This window comes from Oncorhynchus mykiss, chromosome 26, assembly GCF_013265735.2.
Source record: "Oncorhynchus mykiss isolate Arlee chromosome 26, USDA_OmykA_1.1, whole genome shotgun sequence".
NCBI classification, from domain to species: Eukaryota; Metazoa; Chordata; class Actinopteri; order Salmoniformes; family Salmonidae; genus Oncorhynchus; species Oncorhynchus mykiss.
The window spans coordinates 48,830,855-48,849,597 of record NC_048590.1 but is presented as its reverse complement, the minus strand read 5'-3'; the positions used below and the strand labels follow the sequence as shown (position 1 = coordinate 48,849,597).

The window sequence follows — 18,743 nt, the reverse complement described above, 5'->3', positions numbered from 1 at the left end:
TCAGCTCACACGGGCTGGCAGAGTGCCTTAACAGCACTTCCCAGAAGGGAAAACTTTTGTTTTTGTTTGTTTGTCGTTCTACCGGAACAGTGGCGGCGTTTGCAGCGGCACTCTGCAAGGACCAGTCCCCCTCTCTCAACATGAGTCGCTGGCTGAAATGCACCTCCATGTACTTTGTAGGTATTCTTGTTCTTTTAGAGAGTAAGGGCATTTCTAATGACACTTGTTAAAAGTATCCTGAGGCCATTGGGACCTAACTACTGTGGTTGGGTTAGGACCTAACTACTGTGGTTGGGTTAGGACCTAACTACTGTGGTTGGGTTAGGACCTAACTACTGTGGTTGGGTTAGGACCTAACTACTGTGGTTGGGTTAGGACCTAACTACTGTGGTTGGGTTAGGACCTAACTACTGTGGTTGGGTTAGGACCTAACTACTGTGGTTGGGTTAGGACCTAACTACTGTGGTTGGGTTAGGACCTAACTACTGTGGTTGGGTTAGGACCTAACTACTGTGGTTGGGTTAGGACCTAGCTACTGTGGTTGGGTTAGGACCTAGCTACTGTGGTTGGGTTAGGACCTAGCTACTGTGGTTGGGTTAGGACCTAGCTACTGTGGTTGGGTTAGGACCTAGCTACTGTGGTTGGGTTAGGACCTAGCTACTGTGGTTGGGTTAGGACCTAGCTACTGGCGTTGGGTTAGGACCTAGCTACTGGCGTTGGGTTAGGACCTAGCTACTGTGGTTGGGTTAGGACCTAGCTACTGGCGTTGGGTTAGGACCTAGCTACTGGCGTTGGGTTAGGACCTAGCTACTGGCGTTGGGTTAGGACCTAGCTACTGGCGTTGGGTTAGGACCTAGCTACTGGCGTTGGGTTAGGACCTAGCTACTGGCGTTGGGTTAGGACCTAGCTACTGGCGTTGGGTTAGGACCTAGCTACTGGCGTTGGGTTAGGACCTAGCTACTGGCGTTGGGTTAGGACCTAGCCACTGGCGTTGGGTTAGGACCTAGCCACTGGGGTTGGGTTAGGACCTAGCCACTGGGGTTGGGTTAGGACCTAGCCACTGGGGTTGGGTTAGGACCTAGCCACTGGCGTTGGGTTAGGACCTAGCTACTGGGGTTGGGTTAGGACCTAGCCACTGGCGTTGGGTTAGGACCTAGCCACTGGGGTTGGGTTAGGACCTAGCCACTGCGGTTCCTGAATACTGAGTAAGCATGGTGTTGAAACAGCAGGAAGGAGTGAGCTGTGACTTACAGCTTATTCTTCTCTCACTAACCTGAAGGAACTCTGTGAATCTGCCCTACATTCCCCAGGATAATTATTTCATCAACCCAGAGGCACAGTGGCCTGTTTTAACTCGTTATCAAGTTCCATTCTTTACGTTTGTAGTTTTGAACTTGCATTCTGATAATACTAATATGAATTAGGTACATGTTGACGCTTAATGTTGGCGGGAGACAAATTGCATGCAAAATAGGCCTATCATCTATGTGGAATATTTATCTATCTGCCAGCCAGTGTGAGTTGAGTGAGCGGACAGACAGAGCGTCCTGTTGCAGTTTGGTGGATTTATTTATTTATTTATTTTTTACAAATTCCTTTGTGACACGTGTTTACATGTTGTTGTATCCAGGAACAGGCAGGGAACTGTCCTTTCTCGGTCTCTATGCAGGCTTTAGTCACCGCTTTCTGTTTTCTTGGATCCCTCTACTCCAGTGCCTGTGTTCTGTCCAAGAGGGGTCCTTTCTTGCAGAAGAACTAGCCGTTCCCATGCTCTGTGTCCAGGCACTCTCAGAAATGCTTTGCTTCAGAATGGAGCCGCACTATCTTGGCATAAATCATTGAGGCTAACCTCAATCCAGTCTATAGTCCCTCTGGGAATTCTAAAAGTTATGAATTATGACAAAGTGATGACTGTGGTGAGAATGAGTTTCCCTGACCCGTATGTTGTAAAGGCGAGGTATCTGTGTCGTGTTGACGTCGTGCCCTCTCTCTCTCTCTCCCAGAACACAGACTGGAACAAGTATGACGACCGGCTGATGAAGGCGGTGGAACGGGGCGAGGTGGACAAGGTGGCGGCCGTGCTCAGCAAGAAGGGCATCATCCCCACTAAGCTGGACATGGAGGGACGATCCGCGTGAGTAACGTGTGCTCACACAAACACTGCATCCAGGCATGAACACAGGCATACACGTGTATACAGAAGTCTACAGACACACACAGTCCCACAGGAATATATGGACCAGTAAAGCACTACACTATCCCACACAATAAGTTGTCTCAACCAATAGCGTGAAATGTCTGGCAATGCAAACTGTCTCTCATTCCAAGCATAGTAAAAAGCACTAGTCTCCTTCAAACTGCTAGGAATGCCAACATACTTGTCTGATTCAATTATTAACTTCTAACAGTTGAAAACAGAGCTGAGAACTGTTGTAGTACTAGATAATGTTATACAGCATATGGTCAGATGCTGGCCGCTCTCCGCTCCCCTCTCTTCTCTCGCCTCTCCCCGCACTCCTCTCTCACCGCTCCCCTCTCCCCGCACTCCTCTCTCACGTCTCCCTTCTCACCCCTCTCCCACCCTGTTCTGAGATCATAGATATCAGTTGTCCTCCATCCATGCCAGTCCCCATGTTGGGGAGGCTTGTGAAGCCACATTCAAACACCAAGTCTCCCCTCTGTATAGCTAGATACACACACACATCCAGTCGACTGTGCCAGTAGAGAGTTCAGAGAACTCTGGTAAACTGTATGTCACACACTGCTTGATCTTACTGGCCTGGAGCGGCTGTCACTCTGGCCAGGAAGTGGCTCAGAGCAAATAGATTTGAGCCACAGTTGATGTTTTTGATACACAATGACAGTTGGGGAACATGCTGTAATTCAAGGGTCAGGTTGTCGAGAGTAAACTAGTATTTTATCTAAAATGGCGGGTGGATGAACTCGGGATGGCCAGTAGTTTAGGATTTAAAACGCCGGGACCTTTTTTAGAATAGTTCTTTTTGGATGGCTCACCACCGGCAATATTGGCTCGGTTATGTGTCCTCTAAGAATGTCACCCATCCACCACTGGAAGGTCTATATAAAAGCTGTTAAGTCAGACTTGTTTTCCTGCCTGACATAAATGTAACCAGATTCCAACGCTGGTGTTTTAGGTAGCTGGTCCCCCTCGGCTTAATTCCAGCCATGTGAAGTAGTCGCCTGTCTCTGATCCATGCTTCAGGTTCGTTTTCAGCCCCGGCTTTGTTGCGACCTCCATGGAGAGAACTGGACATTCCAGAAGCTGTGGGGCTGAGTATTTTCAGTAGTGTATGAAATTCTCCCACACCAGTGTCTGTGTCACACTCGTGCACACGTACACACTCGTGCACACGTACACACTCGTGCACACATACACACTCACTCGCGCACACACACTTGCACACGTACACACATTCACTTGCGCATGCGCACACACCAAGGAGAGAAGGGCTTGTCTCATAATAAGGTGCTGGAATTTCTCAGGGCTAAATCAAGTGCGTCTGGCTGGCGTGGAAGACGCCACCCTGCATTACAGTGAGGAACTGGAGCTTGTTGTACTAAGCACTGTCCTGACACACGATGCTCACTGGTCACCTTCAATGTTGTTGGCTTAAAGACAACCGTGGCGAGAACAGAACCAGTTCTGTGTCAAACTGCGTCCATCACATAAACTGGAGAATAAGGAAACCCCAGCTCACTGGTCACAACCATCTGTTGATTCAGTTTAGCCTTAGTTCTAATGTATAACCTGGGCCATATATAACATCCTACTATATAACCTGGGCCATATATAACATCCTAATATATAACCTGGGCCATATATAGCATCCTAATATATAACCTGGGCCACACGTTGCCCTAATATATAACCTGGGCCATGCATAGCATCCTAATATATAACCTGGGCCATACATAGCATCCTAATATATAACCTGGCCCATATATAACATCCTAATGTATAACCTGGGCCATGCATAACATCCTAATATATAACCTGGGCCATACATAGCATCCTAATGTATAACCTGGGCCATACATAACATCCTAATATATAACCTGGGCCATGCATAACATCCTAATATATAACCTGGGCCATACATAACATCCTAATATATAACCTGGGCCATGCATAACATCCTAATATATAACCTGGGCCATACATAACATCCTAATGTATCACCTGGCCCATACATAGCATCCTAATATATAACCTGGCCCATACATAGCATCCTAATGTATAACCTGGCCCATACATAGCATCCTAATGTATAACCTGGCCCATACATAGCATCCTAATGTATAACCTGGCCCATACATAGCATCCTAATGTATAACCTGGCCCATACATAGCATCCTAATATATAACCTGGCCCATACATAGTATCCTAATGTATAACCTGGCCCATACATAGCATCCTAATATATAACCTGGCCCATACATAACATCCTAATATATAACCTGGGCCATACATAACATCCTAATGTATAACCTGGCCCATACATAACATTTACATTTTAGTCATTTAACAGACGTTTTTATCCAGAGGGTTAAGTGCCTTGCTCAAGGGCATATTGGCAGTTTTTTCCCCCCCCACCTAGTCAGCTCGGGGGTTTGAACCAGAAACCTTTCGGTTACTCGCCCAACACTCTTAACCTTAGTAACGTCATAATATATGACCTGGGCCACACAACATACCATCCTCGTGTGTGGTCACTTCTGTCTCCAGACAGACCTCAAAGCCACTGGAGGACGATGATGGACAGTAATCATGGTCTGCCTGTTCTGCCCTATGGGGAGGTTTAATTACTGGGTATAATCCCTCATCTTTAATTTAGTGTGTTTTTATAATCCCTGATGTGTAATTTAGTTTCCTGGATTAGGCTCCCCAGTGTTGATCTAATGATATCACCTCTAACGAGTGCAGAGATCCACAGCTGAACAAATAGTGTGGCTGTATCTCCACATTGCACACGCTCATGATGTAGGCTAGGCTAGCCTTAACTACTGCCCCTGATGACGTGGGCTAGGCAAGTCTTAACTACTGCCCCTGATGAGGCGGGCTAGCCTAGCCTTAACTACTGCCCCTGATGAGGCGGGCTAGCCTAGCCTTAACTACTGCCCCTGATGAGGCGGGCTAGCCTAGCCTTAACTACTGCCCCTGATGAGGCGGGCTAGCCTAGCCTTAACTACTGCCCCTGATGAGGCGGGCTAGCCTAGCCTTAACTACTGCCCCTGATGAGGCGGGCTAGCCTAGCCTTAACTACTGCCCCTGATGAGGCGGGCTAGCCTAGCGTTAACTACTGCCCCTGATGAGGCGGGCTAGCCTAGCCATAACTACTAGCCTAGCCATAACTACTGCCCCTGATGAGGCGGGCTAGCCTAGCCATAACTACTAGCCTAGCCATAACTACTGCCCCTGATGAGGCGGGCTAGCCTAGCCTTAACTACTGCCCCTGATGAAGTGGGCTAGCCTAGCCTTAACTACTGCCCCTGATGAAGTGGGCTAGCCTTAACTACTGCCCCTGATGACGTGGGCTAGCCTAGCCTTAACTACTGCCCCTGATGAGGCGGGCTAGCCTAGCCTTAACTACTGCCCCTGATGAGGCGGGCTAGCCTAGCCTTAACTACTGCCCCTGATGAGGCGGGCTAGCCTAGCGTTAACTACTGCCCCTGATGAGGCGGGCTAGCCTAGCCATAACTACTAGCCTAGCCATAACTACTGCCCCTGATGAGGCGGGCTAGCCTAGCCATAACTACTAGCCTAGCCATAACTACTGCCCCTGATGAGGCGGGCTAGCCTAGCCTTAACTACTGCCCCTGATGAAGTGGGCTAGCCTAGCCTTAACTACTGCCCCTGATGAAGTGGGCTAGCCTTAACTACTGCCCCTGATGAAGTGGGCTAGCCTAGCCTTAACTACTGCCCCTGATGAAGTGGGCTAGCCTAGCCTTAACTACTTCCCCTGATGAAGTGGGCTAGCCTTAACTACTGCCCCTGATGAAGTGGGCTAGCCTAGCGTTAACTACTGCCCCTGATGAAGTGGGCTAGCCTAGCCTTAACTACTGCTCCCAGTCATTTGCACTTGTGATAGCTGATTAAGTGTTAGCGCAGAGGGAAGGGCCTCAGCTCCAGCTGGAGTTCAGTGAGCGGTGGTTCCTTGATTGTATGGAGCTGGGGATATTGATTTCCGTAGTTTTATATACCATTGGGCAGTGTTTCTCAATCCATTCCTGAACGGTCTCATGGTGTGTGCGTTTGTTCTAGTCCAGCGCTAACACAACTGATTTCAACTAGTCACCTAATCACCTACACCTTGATTAGGCCTCATTAAATCAGCTGGGCTAAAACTAAAATGTGCAGGAATGGATATAGAAACAGGTCCTATACCAGCCCACATGATCCTCTCTACTCTGTCCGTCTCGGGATAAACACAGCCTCCATATCCTGTGTAGACTGGACAGACGGAGCTGAAAGACACTTAAGGAGCCATCTGGTGCCAAGATGAAATGACATGTCTGTGCTCTCGTTAATGACCCAGTGTCTGGTGTCTCACATGGAGTTAATGTCTTACCCCCCCCCCCCCCCCCCACACATACACACACAGAGACGGGCCGTTTTCTCTCAGATCAAATCTAAATCCGCGTAATTACTCTGGACAAAGGGATAGTGAAAGAGCGAGAGAGGGACAGCTTAAAGGAGCGGTAGAAAGAGAGCGAGACCTGTCATTCTATCAATCCAAACAAAAAGCTATCCGCATCTTGTGATGTCACGTTTCCACCGCAGGTCAAATTAAAGCTCAGAGCCTCCATTAAAACGACATCTTCTTTTTCTGTGCTTTTGTGAGTTTCTATTATTTGATTTCCTGTGCCATTTCTCCCGTCAGACTGGTTTGGCACTTGGCACCTTTCATGTCATTATGTTTAAGTCTGCAGTTATCTTCGTCTTGACCCCCTTCACCCTCCTCCTCCAGTCCACATACAGAAAATGTCAGCCTGTCAGTTATACTTTGAACAATCCCAGGATCCCAGATGGGTTTGAATAGGTCATTATACTCACTGCTTAATGTGAGGAGGATTGATACAATTGAAGCCCTGTTTTACTTGAGCAGCACTCAGAGGAGAGTTCTAGAAGGCCAGTTACACAAGCAGTGGTCCTGCAAGTCAAAGTACAAGTCGGTGTATACAGTAGGCAATAGAGGCTATGACCATGTGGAACTGTTACAGCCATTCTATCATCTACTTTTGCCAATTCAAACGAGTATAACGTTTTACAAGGTTATTTTTGGCATTTATCACATCTCACACATCCACCTAATGCAAAACCACCATACAGTACATACTGAAACCTCTTCTCACCATAGTGTACATACTGAAACCTCTTCTCGCCATGCAGTACAGACTGAAACCTCTTCTCACCATAGTGTACATACTGAAACCTCTTCTCGCCATGCAGTACAGACTGAAACCTCTTCTCACCATAGTGTACATACTGAAACCTCTTCTCACCATACAGTACATACTGAAACCTCTTCTCGCCATGCAGTACATACTGAAACCTCTTCTCACCATAGTGTACATACTGAAATCTCTTCTCACCATACAGTACATACTGAAACCTCTTCTCACCATACAGTACATACTGAAACCTCTTTTCACCATACAGTACATACTGAAACCTCTTCTCACCATACAGTACATACTGAAACCTCTTCTCACCATACAGTACATACTGAAACCTCTTCTCACCATACAGTACATACTGAAACCTCTTCTCACCATACAGTACATACTGAAACCTCTTCTCACCATACAGTACATACTGAAACCTCTTCTCACCATACAGTACATACTGAAACCTCTTCTCACCATACAGTACATACTGAAACCTCTTCTCACCATACAGTACATACTGAAACCTCTTCTCACCATACAGTACATACTGAAACCTCTTCTCGCCATGCAGTACATACTGAAACCTCTTCTCGCCATAGTGTACATACTGAAACCTCTTCTCTCCATGCAGTACATACTGAAACCTCTTCTCACCATACAGTACATACTGAAACCTCTTCTAACCATACAGTACATACTGAAACCTCTTTTCACCATACAGTACATACTGAAACCTCTTCTCGCCATACAGTACATACTGAAACCTCTTCTCGCCATACAGTACATACTGAAACCTCTTCTCGCCATACAGTACATACTGAAACCTCTTCTCGCCATGCAGTACATACTGAAACCTCTTCTCGCCATGCAGTACATACTGAAACCTCTTCTCGCCATGCAGTACATACTGAAACCTCTTCTCGTCATGCAGTACATACTGAAACCTCTTCTCGCCATGCAGTACATACTGAAACCTCTTCTCGCCATGCAGTACATACTGAAACCTCTTCTCGCCATGCAGTACATACTGAAACCTCTTCTCGCCATGCAGTACATACTGAAACCTCTTCTCTCCATGCAGTACATACTGAAACCTCTTCTCTCCATGCAGTACATACTGAAACCTCTTCTTGCCATGCAGTACATACTGAAGCTTCTGATTCTCAAAGAACAAAACACCGCCCTCCCAAAGCATCACTTCTAGATCCCAATAGCATTGTTGTGACATGGCAACAGTTTAGTTATTCAAACAGATTCCTGAATCCATTTGTCCAACAAGACTAATGTTGTGCTTAGTTGGCGTGTCACCGGTTATCCACAGCGCTGCAGGCATATATATGGCTTACAGGCCCCAGGGTCAAGGTCTCCGGCTGCAGACTGAGTTTCTCAAGCGCCATCAACACAGCTTTTAATACCGGCGCCTGAGACGAGGTGTCAGGACGCCTGTCTCCTTGGAGGATCTATCAAGGTTAATGCATAAACAAGTTGCGGGCTGTGAGGCGTATTGGTTTACAAACAGATGTTTTTCCCGTATGTGTGGGGCCGGGGCATGGCTGGGGAAACTGACGGATGTGGGTCAGGAAGAGGGACACGGTCGATGTGTTAAGAGTGGCTAACAAGGGACCAACTAATCCAGGGTTTAGGTTGTTCAAACAAACCCAGGGATGTTAAGGGGCATATTTGTTGAAGATTTAAGTGACAAAGATGGAGGACCGTAAAAGAAAGGGGATGGGAAACGGGAGAATAGAGGGCCAGGGATTAAACGGGAGAATAGAGGGCCAGGGATTAAACGGGAGAATAGAGGGCCGGGGATTAAACGGGAGAATAGAGGGCCGGGGAGTAAACGGGAGAATAGAGGGCCGGGGAGTAAACGGGAGAATAGAGGGCCGGGGAGTAAACGGGAGAATAGAGGGCCGGGGAGTAAACGGGAGAATAGAGGGCCGGGGATTAAACGGGAGAATAGAGGGCCGGGGAGTAAACGGGAGAATAGAGGGCCGGGGATTAAACGGGAGAATAGAGGGCCGGGGAGTAAACGGGAGAATAGAGGGCCGGGGAGTAAACGGGAGAATAGAGGGCCGGGGAGTAAACGGGAGAATAGAGGGCCGGGGAGTAAACGGGAGAATAGAGGGCCGGGGAGTAAACGGTAGAATAGAGGGCCGGGGAGTAAACGGGAGAATAGAGGGCCGGGGAGTAAACGGGAGAATAGAGGGCCGGGGAGTAAACGGGAGAATAGAGGGCCGGGGAGTAAACGGGAGAATAGAGGGCCGGGGAGTAAACGGGAGAATAGAGGGCCGGGGAGTAAACGGGAGAATAGAGGGCCGGGGAGTAAACGGGAGAATAGAGGGCCGGGGAGTAAACGGGAGAATAGAGGGCCGGGGAGTAAACGGGAGAATAGAGGGCCGGGGAGTAAACGGGAGAATAGAGGGCCGGGGAGTAAACGGGAGAATAGAGGGCCGGGGAGTAAACGGGAGAATAGAGGGCCGGGGAGTAAACGGGAGAATAGAGGGCCGGGAAGTAAACGGGAGAATAGAGGGCCGGGGATTAAACGGGAGAATAGAGGGCCAGGGATTAAACGGGAGAATAGAGGGCCGGGGAGAATAGAGGGCCGGGGAGAATAGAGGGCCGGGGAGTAAACGGGAGAATAGAGGGCCGGAGATTAAACGGGAGAATAGAGGGCCGGGGAGAATAGAGGGCCGGGGAGAATAGAGGGCCGGGGAGTAAACGGGAGAATAGAGGGCCGGAGATTAAACGGGAGAATAGAGGGCCGGGGAGTAAACGGGAGAATAGAGGGCCAGGGATTAAACGGGAGAATAGAGGGCCAGGGATTAAACGGGAGAATAGAGGGCCGGGGATTAAACGGGAGAATAGAGGGCCGGGGAGTAAACGGGAGAATAGAGGGCCGGGGAGTAAACGGGAGAATAGAGGGCCGGGGAGTAAACGGGAGAATAGAGGGCCGGGGAGTAAACGGGAGAATAGAGGGCCGGGGAGTAAACGGGAGAATAGAGGGCCAGGGAGTAAACGGGAGAATAGAGGGCCAGGGAGTAAACGGGAGAATAGAGGGCCAGGGAGTAAACGGGAGAATAGAGGGCCAGGGAGTAAACGGGAGAATAGAGGGCCAGGGAGTAAACGGGAGAATAGAGGGCCAGGGAGTAAACGGGAGAATAGAGGGCCAGGGAGTAAACGGGAGAATAGAGGGCCAGGGAGTAAACGGGAGAATAGAGGGCCAGGGAGTAAACGGGAGAATAGAGGGCCAGGGAGTAAACGGGAGAATAGAGGGCCAGGGAGTAAACGGGAGAATAGAGGGCCAGGGAGTAAACGGGAGAATAGAGGGCCAGGGAGTAAACGGGAGAATAGAGGGCCAGGGAGTAAACGGGAGAATAGAGGGCCAGGGAGTAAACGGGAGAATAGAGGGCCAGGGAGTAAACGGGAGAATAGAGGGCCAGGGAGTAAACGGGAGAATAGAGGGCCAGGGAGTAAACGGGAGAATAGAGGGCCAGGGAGTAAACGGGAGAATAGAGGGCCAGGGAGTAAACGGGAGAATAGAGGGCCAGGGAGTAAACGGGAGAATAGAGGGCCAGGGAGTAAACGGGAGAATAGAGGGCCAGGGAGTAAACGGGAGAATAGAGGGCCAGGGAGTAAACGGGAGAATAGAGGGCCAGGGAGTAAACGGGAGAATAGAGGGCCAGGGAGTAAACGGGAGATTAGAGGGCCAGGGAGTAAACGGGAGATTAGAGGGCCAGGGAGTAAACGGGAGAATAGAGGGCCAGGGAGTAAACGGGAGAATAGAGGGCCAGGGAGTAAACGGGAGAATAGAGGGCCAGGGAGTAAACGGGAGAATAGAGGGCCAGGGAGTAAACGGGAGAATAGAGGGCCAGGGAGTAAACGGGAGAATAGAGGGCCAGGGGGTAAACGGGAGAATAGAGGGCCAGGGGGTAGACGGGAGAAAGCGGGTCAGGGGGTAAACGGGAGAAAGCGGGTCAGGGGGTAAACGGGAGAAAGCGGGTCAGGGGGTAAACGGGAGAAATCGGGTCAGGGGGTAAACGGGAGAAAGCGGGTCAGGGAGTAAACGGGAGAAAGGGGGTCAGGGAGTAAACGGGAGAAAGCGGGTCAGGGAGTAAACGGGAGAAAGCGGTTCAGGGGGTAAACGGGAGAAAGCGGGTCAGGTGGTAAACGGTAAACAGTGTTAGTCATGTTTGCAATAGTGTAGATATTGTCCTTTTCACGATGATGATCATGACGGGTATTTGATAGCTTCGCTGCCTTAACAATCCCTTATGGGTTGTTGGATCCCATAATGTGAAAATGCTCTTCAAGAACTTGTCGTCCTGCTGCCTCATAGTTTTTACGGGTCTAAGGTTTCTGCACCCAGAATGCTGATCTAGCCGATAGGGTTAGCCAGCATCAATTTACAGAGTTCTTTTCTCTGGCTCCATAATACACTCTTTCACTTCACCCTTCTCCAAGCCTCTCCAAACCTGCTCGTACTCCGACCTACTGCGCTTTCCCTCCCTTCACACGCTCTCTCCATCTCTCAACGCAGGTTCCACCTCTCTGCAACCAGGGGCCACCTGGACTGTCTCAATCTCATCCTGGGCCACAGCGTTGACCTCACAGCCACCGATGCCACCGGTGAGAGAATGACAGATGAAGTTCATGGTTATACATTTACATGTTAGTCATTTAGCAGACGCTCTTATCCAGAGAGACTTACATGTTAGTCATTTAGCAGACACTCTTATCCAGAGAGACTTACATGTTAGTCATTTAGCAGACACTCTTATCCAGAGAGACTTACATGTTAGTCATTTAGCAGACACTCTTATCCAGAGAGACTTACAGTAGTGAGTGAATACATTTTTGTACTGGTCCCCCATAACTCTGGCATTGTAAGCACCTATGCATGGTGCGCTACAGAACAGTCCATAGGAGAGCATTTCCACCAAGCCCATCTTTGGTGAAATCTTTCTAAGGGACGCGGATGTCGATTTAAGGCAGCCTCTTCCAGAACACAAATATGAAGGCAACATGCAACAATTTCATTGATTTTACTGAGTTACAGTTCATATGAGGAAATCAGTCAATTGAAATAAATAAATGAGGCCCTAATCTCTGGATTTCACTTGACTGGGAATACAGATATGCATTTGTTAGTGACAGATATCTGACAATAGAATGGGCCTCAGGATCTCATGGTATTTTTGTCCGTTCAAATTGCCATTGATAAAATGCACTTGTGTTCGTTGTCTGTAGTTTAATGCCTGTCCATACCATAACCCCACTGCCACCATGGGGCACTCTGTTCACAATGTTGATATCAGCAAATCACTGGCCATACACGTGGTCTGCGGTTGTGAGGCCGGTTGGACGTACTGCATAATTATCTAAAACGATGTCAATTATCTGGCAACCGTTCTGGTGGACATTCCTGCAGTCAGCATGCTAATTGTACACTCCCTCAAAACATGAGACACCTGTGGCATTGTGTGACAAAACTGCACATGTTAGTGGCCCTTTATTGTCCCCAGCACAAGGTACACCTGTGTAATGATAATGCTGTTTAATTGACTTCTTGATATACCACATCTGCCAGGTGGATGGATTATCTTGGCAAAGGGAGAAATGCTCACTAAGAGGGATGTAACCAAATTTGTGCAAATCATTTGAGAGAAATAAGATTTTTGTGTGTATGGGACATTTCTGGGATGTTTTATTTCAGCTCAGGAAACATGGGACCAACACATGACATGTTGCGTTTATATTTTTGCTCAGTGTAGATTATGGAAGATATTGATTTTGTGTATTGCTGATCTCCTGAGTTGTTTTCTTGCAGGTAAAAACGCCCTTCATCTAGCTTCCAGAAACGGCCAGTCGCTTTGTGTGCAGAAGCTATTGCAGGTACAGTCACTTAAAACAACGGCCTCCGTTCACATTAACTTACCTGTGTTATCTGTGCATCATGAAACGGACATCTGACCGAAATGTGCCGCAACATGTACTTTTGGGGCTTAGTTGCCAGGTGTCAGGGGTGGTTTCAGATTAAATCTAGTCCGGGACTAAAATACCAAAATTACCAAAAGTATGTGGACACCCTTTCAAATGAGTGGATTCAGCTATTTCGGCCACACCCGTTGCTGACAGGTGTATAAAATAGAGCGCGTAGTCATGCAATCTCCATAGACAAACATTGGCAATAGAGTTTCCCGTATTTGAAGAGCTCTTTGAGCTATTTGAATTTCATCGTGGTACCGTCACAGGATGCCACCTTTCCACAAGTTAGTTCATCATATTTCTGCTCTGCTAGAGCTGCCTTGGTCAACTGTAAGTGTTGTTGTCATTGTGAAGTGGAAAAATCTAAGATCAACAACGGCTCAGCTGCGAAGTGGTAGGCAACACAAGTTCACAGAAGGACTGTCGAGTGCTGAAGGACACATCGCCTAAAAATCACCTGTCCTCGGATTGCAACATTCCCTACCAAGTTCCAAGCTGCCTCTGGAAGCAATGTCAGCACAATAACTGTTTTTCGGGAACTTCATGAAATGGGTTTCCATGGCCGAGCAGCCGCACACAAGCCTAAGATCACCACGCGCAATGCCAAGCGTCAGCTGGAGTGGTGTAAAGCTCCCCGCCATTGGACTCTGGAGCAGTGGAAACACGTTCTCTGGAGTGATGAATCACGCTTCACCATCTGCCAGTCCGACGGACGAATCTAGGTTTGGTGGATGCAAAGAGACCGCTACCTGCCCGAATGCATAGTGACAACTGTAAAGTTTGGTGGAGGATAAATAATATTCTGGGACTGTTATTCATGGTTTGGGCTAGTCCCCTTAGTTCCAGTGAAGGGAAATCTTTACGCTACAGCATACAATGACATTCTAGATAATTCTGTGCTTCCAACTTTGTGGCAACATTTTGGGAAGTTTCAGAATGATAATGCCCCTGTGTACAAGTAAGGTACATACAGAAATGTTTAGTCGATCGGTGTGGAATAACTTTACTGGCCTACACAGAGCCCTGACCTCAACCCCATCAAACACCTTTGGGATGAATTGGAATGCTGACTGCGAGCCAGGCCTAATCGCCCAAAATCTGTGCTCAACCTCACTAATGCTCTTGTGGCTGAATGGAACCGATGCCCACAGCAATGTTCCAACATCTAGTGGAAAGCCTTCCCAGAAGAGTGGAGGCTATTATAGCAGCAAAACACCATTTTAATGCCCATGATTTTGGAATGAGATGTTTGATGAGCAGGTGTCCACATACTTTTGGCCATGTGGTGAACTGTACATGTCTTGGAAACCGGTCCATAATGTTCAAGGTGCATTACCAATACTTCTCTCTGTTCTTTGAGGAATAACATTTAGTTGGTTTTACTCGCCAGACATCAGCTGCAGTGATATTGAAACATGTTTGAAATATATTTGATCTGTTTACAGTGACTAAATTGTGCAATTGTAGGCTGAATGGTTGTTGAAGAACGCTGTTTTTGTTTGGCACAGTCCCTGATATGGCAACAGTAGCCCCTGATAGGGCAACAGTAGCCCCTGATAGGGCAACAGTAGGCCCTGATAGGGCAACAGTAGGCCCTGATAGGGCAACAGTAGCAGTCTGTTGAGTTGCTATTAATTTATGTGTTTACAATAAGGCCCTGTGTTCAAACAAGCCACCGGCCACATTAAGTGCCGCCCCCCCCTGAAAGGAATGGCAGCTTACCAGCGGGGGTGTTGGTCGTGTTGACAAGGCTGCCCTCTCGCAAACCATGCCGTCATCGCGCTTGACATAGCAACCCAACTCCCGGGCCGAGGGGAAAATCCTACTTGCCCCCCGACCCCCACTAGAGGTGTAGAATTCCATGCCCCCCCAACCCCTCCCGTAGCTGTTATCTGACCTGGCTACTCGTTTTGGGACCTTGTTGCTAGAGAGAGCAGGGTTTTTCTAGTGGGCCCTGAGAAGGCCCGAGCTAGGAGACCTTAAAGGCCTGCTGTTGGCATTCAGCCTTAAACAGCTCTCTTGGCTGTCAATGCTACAGCATTATTATCAGCCTCTGTCTGACTGACTGTCTCTGTCTGTGTGAGATGATATCACAGTGAACACTACATTGATAGCATTACGTGACCCTGCTGCAGAGACTCATCCAATTGGAGATGCAGATGCCAGGAAGATTCTGTCACTTTGATGCCATCCTCAAAGTCGGGACTCGGACGGGATTGAAACGACTCGTTGTACAGCAAACCTATACCAAAACATTTCTCCCCTGAATGTTGCCATCCTGTTGTATATTAATAGACCTAAGGGATTGCTCCCACAGAGTCTTCTTTTGAGAGATGCAAGCAGAAATGTAAGAAGAGTTTTGTCAGGGTGACTGGCTCAGGTTTTTAAGAGGCGTATTCAATTTGAGGATGATTTGTGTGGTTTTGCAGCACAACTGTCCTGTGGGGAATGTGGACTTGCAGGGGAGGACCGCTCTACACGACGCTGGTGAGAAACCGTTTGGATCCTCCTCTCCTCTGTCATTACAGTAGATGCCTTTTACTTCTCTACTTTCTCTAATCTGGTGTAATGAGCTGCCCAAGAGATCCTAATGAACTCCGGCAGACAGATGTACACACCAGAGTCGGTACATAGATGTGCTTTGTATTGACGATTGATGACCCAATGCAGTATTACACTGTACGACATTCACTTCACATACTATCATGACAGGTTCCTGATAGATTGATAGGTTTTTGAAAGATTGATAGGTTCCTGATAGATTGATAGGTTCCTGATAGATTGATAGGTTCCTGATAGATTGATAGGTTCCTGATAGATTGATAGGAATATGATAGGAACATGATGGAATGATAGGAACATGGTGTAATGATAGGAACATGGTGGAATGATAGGAACATGGTGGAATGATAGGAACATGGTGGAATGATAGGAACATGGTGGAATGATAGGAACATGATGGAATGATAGGAACATGATGGAATAATGGAATCCTGATAGATTGATAGGAACATGATGGAATGATAGGAACATGATAGGATTCTGATAGATTGATAGGAACATGGTGAAATGATAGGAACATGGTGGAATGATAGGAACATGGTGGAATGATAGGAACATGATGGAATGATAGGAACATGATGGAGTGATAGGAACATGATGGAGTGATAGGAACATGATGGAATGATAGGAACATGATGGAATAATGTAATCCTGATAGATTGATAGGAACATGATAGGATTCTGATGGAATGATAGGAACATGATGGAATGATAGGAACATGATGGAGTGATAGGAACATGATGGAATGATAGGAACATGATGGAATAATGTAATCCTGATAGATTGATAGGAACATGATAGGATTCTGATGGAATGATAGGAACATGATGGAATGATAGGAACATGATGGAATGATAGGAACATGATAGGATTCTGATAGATTGATAGGAACATGATGGAATGATAGGAACATGATGGAATGATAGGAACATGATGGAATGATAGGAACATGATGGAATAATGTAATCCTGATAGATTGATAGGTTCCTGATAGATTGATAGGTTCCTGATAGATTGATAGGAACACGATAGGTTAACACGTCTGCTCTTCAGTAATGTGATCAGATTTTCTTGAATGTTCTCCACTTGCGATGCTTGAAGAGATTATTTACTCTGATAGAAGTGGCCTGTCAATACTACAGGAGCTCAATATGAGCTGAGAAAAGTCCTTTAAGGCAAATATGAACACCAACACCCCATTCTGTCTCTTTGTAGTGCTGTACAACAACAACCTCCAGTACATTGGAATCACATATAGATTCACCTGTCGCACACGTTTATCCTTACCGTACCTCTACATGCGAGATGTAAACGTGCCAGGGTGAATGCCTGCTGTACAGGATTCATTTCTCATTATTATACCAGTCCTGTACTGAGCTCTGTGTTCATTACTATACCAGTCCCCTACTGAGCTCTGTGTTCATTACTATACCAGTCCCGTACTGAGCTCTGTGTTCATTACTATACCAGTCCCGTACTGAGCTCTGTGTTCATTACTATACCAGTCCTGTACTGAGCTCTGTGCTCATTACTATACCAGTCCTGTACTGAGCTCTGTGTTCATTACTATACCAGTCCCCTACTGAGCTCTGTGTTCATTACTATACCAGTCCCCTACTGAGCTCTGTGTTCATTACTATACCAGTCCTGTACTGAGCTCTGTGTTCATTACAATACCAGTCCCCTACTGAGCTCTGTGCTCATTACTATACCAGTCCCGTACTGAGCTCAGTGTTCATCATTTTGATGGCATGAACCTGGAATGATGAAGGCACTGCTGTCCGTTTGCTTGATGATGTGAAATAATGGTTTATTTTTGTGTGTCCAAGTGATGGCAGGCTGCTCCTCTAGCGTCAAACTACTGTGTGACAGCGGGGCCTCTGTAAACGCAAGTGATTTTGTGAGTATTGTTGTCCAATTCATTCACACCTATGCTGCTCTACGTTTATCCTTAACGGACTACTGTAGTAATGAGATAATCATCACAGCCGTGAATCACTAGCTCTGTTGTCCGTGTGTGTGTGTGTGTGCTGCAGGATGGGCGGACTCCTCTGGTGCTGGCTACCCAGATGTGCCATCCACACATCTGCCGGCTGCTGTTGGAGCGAGGGGCCGACATCGCCATCCGTGACAAACAGAACAAGTAAGCTGGTCCACCCAGGGTCCACAAAGCATCACAGCTAGCTACTAAATTAAATGTATTCAAAGCTTCACTTGTTGTTATTCACTTAGTGTGTATTGATGGGGTTCAGTTACAGTGTGTATTGATGGGGTTCAGTTACAGTGTGTATTGATGGGGTTCAGTTACTGTGTGCATTGATGGGGTTCAGTTACAGTGTGTATTGATGGGGTTCACTTAGTGTGTGTATTGATGGGGTTCAGTTACAGTGTGTATTGATGGGGTTCAGTTAGTGTGTATTGATGGGGTTCAGTTAGTGTGTATTGATGGGGTTCAGTTACAGTGTGTATTGATGGGGTTCAGTTACAGTGTGTATTGATGGGGTTCAGTTACAGTGTGTATTGATGAGGTTCAGTTACAGTGTGTATTGATGAGGTTCAGTTACAGTGTGTATTGATGGGGTTCAGTTACAGTGTGTATTGATGGGGTTCAGTTACAGTGTGTATTGATGGGGTTCAGTTAGTGTGTATTGATGGGGTTCAGTTACAGTGTGTATTGATGGGGTTCAGTTACAGTGTGTATTGATGGGGTTCAGTTACAGTGTGTATTGATGAGGTTCAGTTACAGTGTGTATTGATGAGGTTCAGTTACAGTGTGTATTG

The 18,743-nt window shown here is 47.3% G+C and overlaps 1 protein-coding gene across 1 annotated transcript in view; it reads left to right on the top strand.

Moving 5' to 3' along the window:
- LOC118944539 (uveal autoantigen with coiled-coil domains and ankyrin repeats-like) overlaps positions 1–18,743 on the top strand; it is an 81,916-nt gene that overhangs the window by 44,114 nt on the left and 19,059 nt on the right. The window contains exons 2-7 of the mRNA XM_036964467.1: positions 2,004–2,134; positions 11,952–12,040; positions 13,242–13,306; positions 15,829–15,886; positions 17,792–17,862; positions 17,999–18,105. Coding sequence (XP_036820362.1) covers positions 2,004–2,134; positions 11,952–12,040; positions 13,242–13,306; positions 15,829–15,886; positions 17,792–17,862; positions 17,999–18,105 — 521 coding nt within the window. The remainder of the gene's footprint in view (positions 1–2,003; positions 2,135–11,951; positions 12,041–13,241; positions 13,307–15,828; positions 15,887–17,791; positions 17,863–17,998; positions 18,106–18,743) is intronic.